The sequence below is a fragment of the Coptis chinensis genome, chromosome 6 (assembly GCF_015680905.1).
Source record: "Coptis chinensis isolate HL-2020 chromosome 6, ASM1568090v1, whole genome shotgun sequence".
NCBI classification, from domain to species: domain Eukaryota; kingdom Viridiplantae; phylum Streptophyta; class Magnoliopsida; order Ranunculales; family Ranunculaceae; genus Coptis; species Coptis chinensis.
Window position 1 is genome coordinate 72946824 of NC_141461.1, and position 10210 is coordinate 72957033.

At 35.3% G+C, this 10210-nt stretch overlaps 1 protein-coding gene across 1 annotated transcript; it reads left to right on the forward strand.

The window, feature by feature from the left end:
- Window positions 1-6917: 6917 nt before the first annotated feature.
- Window positions 6918-9372, forward strand: LOC147494371 (expansin-B15-like). Its single transcript, XM_086565713.1, has 4 exons — window positions 6918-7169; window positions 8220-8332; window positions 8440-8633; window positions 8783-9372. Exons 1-4 carry the CDS (start codon window positions 6983-6985, stop codon window positions 9114-9116), a joined length of 828 nt encoding a protein of 275 aa, XP_086421839.1. The 5' UTR covers window positions 6918-6982; the 3' UTR covers window positions 9117-9372.
- The last annotated feature ends 838 nt before the right edge of the window (window positions 9373-10210 follow it).

Genomic DNA, 10210 nt, shown 5'->3' on the forward strand with positions numbered 1-10210 from the left:
CTTTATTTGAGAAAAAGTTACAGATAGGTTGGTGAGGAAGAGTTTCACCAGAGCCTACAATAGGAACAGTAAAGCCATTACAATCCAACAAAATACAGCTAGTAGTGAGAGTTAGTGACACCCTTGTTTATGTGTACCAGTAGAAGACAGAAAATTCTTGCTTTGTTAATCTCCCAGTTCACTATGATAGCTTGAAATAACCATCCTGAAATCTATTATATCTGTTGGTAGTTCCGTAGTTGTACCTCCTACAGCCTAGTGTCCTACTATGCCCAGTACCACGCCAGAGCTTTAATCTCCACAACCAGTTTGTCGAGATGTGCAGCCATGTTCTTGTATATAAAATTGTTCCTACAACACCACCCTAATCTAATTTAGGAGAATCACTGCATCAATTTTAACAGTAGGATATGCATTTCAATGCATAACAATTGTGTGTGAGCAAAACAAACAACCAAAAGCCTTCCTCGAAAATATGCTCTCTTATATCTTTTTTGATTGGCAATTTACTAATTTTATGAGAAAAAAGATCTGGCAACTTATTATAATCTGTAAAATAACCCCCTGATTACGTCACACTGATGAATCCTGGCGTCCCATTTGTTGGTTTAAAAGTTAAACCACTGTTCATACCTTCATTGAGGATGATTGGAATTTGGAAGCTAACAATTTTACGTATCTTATTACGAGTTAATCAAAATAAAGCATGTTAAACGAAGAATTAATGAATATAGAACTTTGACCATGCAATTGTTTACTACATAGTTAATTTGATCATGTCACACTTTGGCTTATGTCTTCATAAAAAACCATTATTTAAATGTGAGTATTGATCAAATGGAAAAAGAAAGATTTGGTTTGTTATACTTCACTCTCAAATCAGATTTCGGAAGAACCTCTTTCGGCTCTTTGTAATTTTTGTATTTGGTACGGTGCATTAGATGAATAACTCCAAAACTCTAGATCATATATGATTTTGTTAGAAATCATTGTGCGCGTGACCAAATATCTCTATCAGCAAATTTCCACCATTCGATTTATTGTAGGACGATTTTTATAGATTATGATCCACGCAAATTTCTCATATGATGTGTTGTACACCGATCATTCTTAATTTGGTATATACTGTCACACCCCAGGCCTGGGTCTCCATGTCCATGGAATAACTAGTACCGATATTGTCCCCCACTTATTGGGCTTAGGCCACATCTTGGCTATGGGTGTGGGATTTTATCCTAAAAGACTTCAGTACTAGTTAGTGAGCTTCCCACTTTATCAACCCATGATAAACTCCTTTCTTGTTCAATGTGGGACTATTCCTCTTTTCGGTCCACACACTCTAACAATCTCCACTTTGGACTAAACTCCAAGAGACTCTATTCGTTCATCGTCGAGCACGATCCAATGCCAGAGCTCTGGTGTGTCTGGGCCTATGAGGGAGGTGGTTTTTTTTCTCAACTCCAGAGCCTAGCTACTCCTCCTCGAACATCATTCCATGTTGTTAGATTCAACTCGAGTTACACCCTCTCGAATCTCCACAACATCTAAGGGGCACCAATCTTTAGTGTAACAGGCACACTTCGTTAAGCAACTCCACCTGAGTTGCGGCCTTCACTGGCGCTCCAGCTTGAATGATTTCGTCTCTTGATTCTGCATGATCTTTTGTCCCTGCCACTGAACCATCGGTTCTGATACCAGTTGTTAGGACTTGGGTACACCCGTCAGGCCTGGGCATCCGTGCCCATGGGATAACTAGTACCGATATTGTTCCCCACTTAACCACCCATTGGGCTTGGGCCACATCTTGGCCATGGGTGTGGGGTTTTATCCTAAAACGCATCGGTACTAGTTAGTGAGTTTCTCACTTTATCAACCCATAATGAACTCATTTCTTGTTTAATGTGGGACTATTCCTCTTTTCGGTCCACACACTCTAACATATACGTGTTTGTATAATCTCCAAAATTCTCATATGATTAGTTCTTCATACTTAAGTGTTGCTCGTTAAGAATTTTCGGAGTAAATCCATGCCTAGTAGTTGAATTTTAAATAATGTGTGATATTTTTTTTTTGAAATTTTTAGAGGGTTAAGACAAATCCACATTGGTTATATTGACTTTATCGGAAAAAAAAAACATTGGTTATATTGAAACTTGGCCCGAGCTCCTCAGCCCACTTATCGTAGTAACACCAAGAAAAAAACTTTAACTAACACTTGGTGGGATTCAAGCTTGCAACCTCGACCATGAGAGAAGGGGGTACACAACCAATTGAGCTAGAAACTCTTGTTGTGTGATATTTCTTAATCTTCTCAGTTTTGAAGTTTTGAATACATATCTAAGGTGACCTCATCAATCTAACATAATAAAGAAGACTGATCTCGATGAATTTAAGTGTTAAGTAGTAGTCCTTATTGAAACTCCCAAAGTTAATTTATGACTTAGATATATTTTAATGCCTCGAGATATGTATACAAATAATTTAAGACTCTAAAATCTGAGAGATTCCAAATAGAATAAAACAATCAGAATTTAAATAGGATACAAATTCATAATTAATAATTAATGGCCCTATAATTGTACTAATTAAGTTGCAACTATTAAGAAAATAAAATCTCTTTTTCTATCCCGAAAAATTAACATAAACAGATAAACTCTCTTGATTAGGAAATATTATATTTGTTAATATTTTTGAAGAGGCCAATTCTTCTCTGGGCGGGTGGAAAAACTAATGGTTTACACCTTACAAATTTTTTGTAACACCTGTCCACTTATATAACAGCTAAACTAAATACAACTAACAGTGTTAAATAAATCTCAAAAAAGTAAATCACTACAAATCCCTAAACAACAAGGAAGTTTAAATTAAAGCTAAAAAGGAAGTTGCCATGAGAGACAGAGTCATCGTCCCATTCCTTCTCTAGTTTCCATTATTCTTATTCTATTGTTTGTTTGGTTCTTTTTATCATGCACATGAGACTGCCATGACTAGTTGTTAATTCGTTATGCGAGGATAGGAGATTAACATATACATATATTGAATCAATGGTATTCACTTGATGAGAGTAGCCATGTTGGTTTTGGCTTAAGATATAGAATGATAATAAGCTACATAACCTTATGAAACTTGAATAGTATTTTAGTTTTTGAAATTTTTGGTCATGTCGACCACTAGTATTGTAAAAAAGATTAAATTTGGTTATGAAAACAATCCTTTCGAATAGAGAACACACGGAATGATCCTTCGCGCGAGTTCTCTTGTACGTCAAAGTTTTATTGTTTTACCGAAGTTTGCATGTTAATATATAATAATTAATAGCTTATTAGTATGATGACATGCAAAAACTGTTATTTCATGATGAAGATAGTAGAAAGATTGAAAGGAGGGGACATGGAGAGACATAGGGACTTAGCTGGACTCCTTATCGCTTATGACAACTTCCATTTCAGCTATAAGTTTTTTTTATTAACCCCATTTGTTTTGGTCCGTTATTAATATCCAGTTGGTCATAAATTTACTTAAGGTGTAGGGGGCAAACCATTACACCCGGGCGGAGAAGATCTGACCTCATTTTTGAATATTGTCGATCGACTTTCTATAGTTGATAGCCCTACAAATTTGAATTTTATTAGAAAAATAGATAATTGAAATAAACATATATTACTGACAATTATGACATGTTTTGTTCAAATTGAACATGGTCATTTGGACAAGGCAACTGAAAGAAGCCAAAGCCAAATCCAAAGAAATATGAATCAAACATCAAATTAAATTACCAATGTATGTGTGAGTAAACATCTAAAATGAAAATACCAAATTAGATTACTAAATTAAATGGGTGACTTCGATGGGCAATTTCTAGTATAGTACATGATCCTCAAGAAACGGGCTCAGTTTTGCTTCAATCTTTGTAATGCTTAGTTTGTTTCTGGCCTAATCATAATATGCCACATGTACATTCAAACAAGACAAAATGTCAAGCAATACTGTGTAGTCTTCTCAATTTCTTTTCTTCCTATTTTGCCCTCTCCTTCTTCCACCTCAAAACCCACCAATCTACCACCACCACCCATTTCCTCTTCCAAAGGTTTAACAAAACTAGAAAAAGAAGTAACCCCACCCCAATTTCTAAACCTATACTCACTTTTTGTATTAATTTTTTTTTTTAAAATCAATGAGTTGTGTTCAGAAACTCAAAATTGTAAAAGCCCAAATTTGTTTACTATGTTCTTAAGTTTGACGCTAGTTGATGAACAATATTTGATAGTGATTGGAAAATTCGTATTTGTTTCAATTAATTGGATTGGATAATTAGAGAGAGTTGTAGGAACGAAATGGGTGGTGCTAGATTGGTGGGTTTTGAGGGCAAGGTTGATGGAAAGGCCGAATGGGTGAAATCAAGAAATTGGGCTAGAGAGTCTCATTTAAAAAAAAAACAACTTTAAAGCCCTATCCATAATTTTTTTGGGTTTTAATACCCCTACATTGTTTTTATTCGCCATAAGTGTTTTTTTTATAGAAAATCTTTAGAATCTAAGCTTTTGACTCGAGACTAGGTGCTACCTGTTATTTTTTAATATAAATTATTCTCTTTTTCACCCTTCCAAAATAACTACTTGTAGATAAGATAACTACTAGAATAAAGATTGAATAAGAGAACTACTTTTAGATAAGATAACTACTAGAACAAAAAGAGTAGATTTTGGGTTTGAATAGAATTTAGCAAAAGCATGCGTGTATTGCTCCAAAAGTTAAATTTGACACTACTACACCGTTTCATCCGAATGTGGGCGTTATAAACTTATACATTTTAAAATCTGATGCACCATGTTATAAACTTATATATTTTAAAATGCAGATGCACCACGTTATAAACTTATATATTTTAAAATGCAGATGCACCACGTTATAAACCTATATATTTTAAAATGCATACACACCACGATTTTAAAATACGATACAAAATGCATTTGATTATTTATTTTGTGGGTTTGATTAACTACTATTAAATGAAACGGGTTGGTTTAGAGTTTATTGTTTATAAATTTAGAATATAGGAATTAGGGTTTAGTGTCTTAAGGTTTAGGGTTTAGGCTTAGGGTCTAGTTTATAGGGGTTAGGGTTTAGTGTCTTAAGGTTTAGGGTTTAGGCTTAGGGTCTAGTTTATAAAGATTTTGGGTTTAATGTCTAGTGGTTTGGAGTTTAGACTTAACGACTAGTGTCAAATGCCTCCACAAAATTTTGGAGACATAATATTTTTAGTTTTTCATTACCAAAAAGCTAGTCTCAGGGGTGTACTTCAGATATAGCATATGGGCCACTCATATAGGCACAAAATCTTGGTGTATTCTTGAAAAAAGTATTGTCCAAGGGCTCTCATTCCCTAGCGTGCTCATACACTCGATGCACCCTAGATGCCCTCTTTTTCATTATATGCATTTTTAAATGTGAAGGCGGTAGTTATAAGTGAATTTTTTGTGTGTGAAATTTAATTTTTTATTTTGTATCCCACTATATTACTTTCGGTAGATAGTGGTTATGTTTGTTTCCAAGTGAGGATATTTTCGCTATTCTTGGTAAAGTTGGATAACAATTGGTTAGTTCCATATTCCGTCAAATTGGGGTATTAAATTCTAAACAAATTTAAGAGGAGTCTTAGGACTACTAAATATTTATAACTAAGTCCTCTAGACTAATTTTCTGAATGGGAAATATATAATTAAAAACAAGACTCATATTTGCTTGACTTTTTGTGTTTGTTGAATGTACTGGTGGCGTATTCTGATTAGGCCAGAAACAAGCTAGCATTACAAAGATTGCAGCAAAAATGAGCCCCTCAAGCAACCTACTAGAAATGCGAAATCTCAGGGACTCTAACGACTTATAACCGCCATTAACGGCAAGATCTATGAAAGGATTTTTTTAACTTGATAAAGAAGGGACAAAACATAAATCCAATTAAGAAAATCTGGGTGTGGCGTGATTGGTTACCGACAAAGTACCTTTCGCATAAAATTTCAAATTTTCAAACAGTAGTTCAAAGGATGAATTTTTTCCCCAAGCATGCTAATATTGCGGATGATGTCCGGGTTATGTCTCAGCTTGGCTTCTAATAAGTTCGCTATTTGATCAATACAAATGAACACGCATTTTGGTCATTACATATATATATAGTGAAGGGCAATATGCGTGCAAACATTTATTTGGACCGTAAAATCCATGCAAATTGTATCTCTAAGTCTGTAACAGGACCATAATTATATATGTTCAAACATTTATTTGGACCGTAAAATCCATGCAAATTGTATCTCTAAATCCATGATTTACTACGTATGTACTGTAGTAAACTGTAAACAAATTGATTTCTCTACCCTGGTTTTGTTCTTGGAACGAGTATATAGTTTGATCCATTTAATTTTTAAATTCAATCTCTAGATTCATGTGCAATTTATAATTTATGTATACTAGCTGAGCCGACACATATAATTTATGCATCCATATATACTCGCTATACTTTACGCAACGCGGCACCAGAGTCGACAAATAGTCATTGAAATTAAAGCTTTGTCGTGGTACTGGTCGTCACGGTTTATTCAGCGGAAACAATATATTCCCACTCATTCCGTTTTTAGTCACTTATCTTTGGGTGGGAGAACTTATTCTTCAATAGATAGAACTAGATAATAGTTCATACCAGTTTATTTCAACTAGCTAATAGAAGCGCACTATTTATCAAAAAAGAAAAGTATATACGAAGCTGAGCCTGAGCTATATTGTAATTGAGCTTCAGTTTAGAAGCCAAGCTATACAATAACATTAGAGAATCATAAACATATATATATCTGTTGACATAGATTGATTATGACACATATGCTTTTGCTCTATAAATACTAGAAGTTTGGAAGTTGAGAGAAGATACCACTAATAAACATACAAGCAGTATACAACTTCTTGGCTATTTGGTAGTTGATATCACAGCCATATGGCTACTACTCTATCCTTGTTGTCTTTGGCTTCTTTCTTGATATCTTGTCTATTAGCTTTGTTTTTATTTCCTGAACTTTGTTTCTGCTTCCATGCCAAAAGAAGCACCTTGTCCACCATGGCAACCAATTGGTCTCCTGCTCGAGCAACTTGGTATGGTAGTCGAGATGGGGCAGGCAGTGACGGTAATGCCATGCTGGCCTGCTAACTTGAATATTGTTTAGTTTAGGAGTGTGAAATTTCGCCCTTTAGGAATGTGAATTGTACGTCTGTCAAGCACTTTTGTACCACATTTAAGGTGGTCATGTGTGCGAATTTTTAGTATGTAAATATGAAATTTGCACACATGATCAACTACCATACATGCATGTATGTACCCAGCAGTACAAAATCCATTGCCTCTCCAACTACCATAGTATCCCTTAATTACCACTTCACAGTTCGAATGCACTTAATAAAAGTTGAGTCTCAACGAAAATCTAATAGTATATATAAATTGACGAATTGAAGTACTCTTCCATGGGATTGACTGTGAGATTCCTACAGTGGGAAGTCGGGTAGAAACACTCCTCATGTGATTTGTATACTTGCAAGTACAAGTACACTTGCTTGCTAAATTAAAATCGGTTTTCTAGATGCATTGAGGTGGGGAGGAGAGTCACGCGGGCCACATAGTTGATTCAATCTCCTATTGTTGTTATGGACGTACTGATATGGTCAATCAGCAAATTAGACATCCCATCATTTGACTAAAATCAGCCCAATTAGATGGTGCAATTAGCGCCCAAGCTAGTAAAGGGCGTTGTTAGTTGTTCTTTTGGGGTCAGTTCTGGTGATTATGTCTAGTTACTGAAAATCGTTATGGCAATCAATTGTCGCGCATTTCCTTTTCTAATTTAATCTACATTTTTTTTTGTAGTTCGATTCTTGTTCATACATGGGTATAAGAGCATCCCCAATGGTTTATGGAAGCTCTATTTCAAGTGTTTGGTTTGGACCCAAAGTCAAATATGAAAAACAATTCTGATATTCAAAATTAAGTTCAAACAGGCAAATATATATTTTGCATAAAGTTAAAATTAATTCTAAAAATATGATTTGTCAAAAGTGTTTACCACATAATACCGACGTTTATATTTGGGATTTATATATCATAAAAATAAAAATAAAAATTGGGATTGATATTTCCATTTGCTGCCAAAAGAAGGTTAATTGATATATCCACATGCTTGCAGGTGGAGCATGTGGATATGGACAAGCGGTGTCGCAATCTCCATTTTCTTCTTTGATCACAGCAGCAGGCCCATCTCTCTATCAGTCCGGAAAGGAGTGCGGAGCCTGTTATCGTGTAACTCTCAAACCTATAGCTATAGGGAATATTGGCACTTGCACACTTCAGTTTTCTAAGCTAGTTTAGAAATAAAAGGACATGACCATAAGTTTCTTCATTTATAGGTCAAATGTACCAATCATCCATCTTGTTCAGGAAGTCCAGTAAGGGTGGTGATTACAGATTCTTGCCCTGGGGGCCCATGTGCATCGGACTCGGCCCATTTCGATTTGAGTGGAACTGCATTTGGTGCCATGGCTAGGCCTGGCCAAGAAGAGCAACTACGTGGTGCTGGAGTCTTGGATATTAACTATGCACGGTACAATTAAGTTGCTTAAATGATTTAGAGCAACATTTAATTAATTAGTTGACAAGAGAAGTTTTTTGCGTCATAAATTTATATTATGATGCAAAAACTTTAATACAAGTGATAACACACATCTTTGATGAATCTTTGTTTGTGTTCAGTGTTGCATGTGACTATTCCGGAACGACCATCACTTTCCGTGTTGACGCTGGCTCCAACTCAAATTACTTTGCTGTGGTCGTTGAATTTGAGGAAGGAGACGGAGATTTGGCTGGTGTTGCTCTACGTGAGGAGTCAAATGAGTCCATGGCATGGCGGGAAATGCAACAATCTTGGGGTGTTGTTTGGAAACTTGATGCTGGATCAGAATTTCACGCTCCATTTTCAATCCGTTTGAAATCACAGTATTCTGGGCAGACACTAGTTGCGACAAATGTTATTCCGCAAGGGTGGAAGCCTGGTGGCACGTATAGATCACTGGTCAACTTTTTATAAACCTTTAAAGCATAGTTATATAATATTAGATATGATGGCAATATATAAGTATACTTCATGGAAGAAATAAGGCATATGACAAAATGGTGGGTGCCAATTCAGGTTATGATGGTTTATTTATAAATGTCATATATATAGGAAGTTTTTATCAGCAATTTAGCTGCAGGTGGTGGTGGTGGTCATATATTGTATTAACTTACTATGACTTCACGTAATCGCCCCGTCCAATATTTGTATGAATATTTTTTTCAGCGTATGTATGTTGGGATATTTGCCTTCCGTTGAGTTTCTTCTTTTTACTCTTCCATCATTTACGCAAAATTTGGCTTAATATTGTAAGAAAGAACAAAAATTTTAAAATAAGATTTCCGTGGTGTCTTGAGGGCTACCCATTTCCTAATTAAGGAATTAGGGAATACTCTGGCCATACATGTCCTGGGAGATGCTTAGGAAGTGGTTATTATATTCCATTTCCTAATTAAGAAATTAGGGAATACTCTGGCCGTACATGTCTTGGGAGTTGCATAGGAAATGGTTATTATCGAAAAAAGAGAGGCAGAGCCCGGCTATCCCAAGGATATCCTCATAAGGACGTCCTACGAGGGCCAGTAGATCTACTCGTATCCCGAGGGCAAAAATGACATCACAGACTTTAATATTTGACCAGAAAAATGAGAAAACAAAAGTATGGACTGTAGAAACAGAGTTTGTTCTTCTCGCCCCCAAAACTCCTCCTCCACCCAAAAGTACTATTAATAATATGTTTTCGACATTTTCATTATTTGCTTCTCATAGTCAAATTATTTGCTGCAAAAAACTACCCAAAAAAAAATTTAGAGGAAAAACCAAATTGAATTTGCATCTCATGCAAAACATTATTGCAAATTCATACCATTATAACCTGAGTTTAGATTAGGTCATAGCAAGAGAAATACAAAATTAAAAAAATGAAAATTTGAAGTAACTAATTTTCTTTATACACTTTTGAGAAAATAAGTCATTTTTAAGCTTTACTAAAACAAAAGAAGAAATTTTCACAGTAACATAGAAAACACTTTGATCAATATTTCTCAACAATGGGAGAAATCAGATGG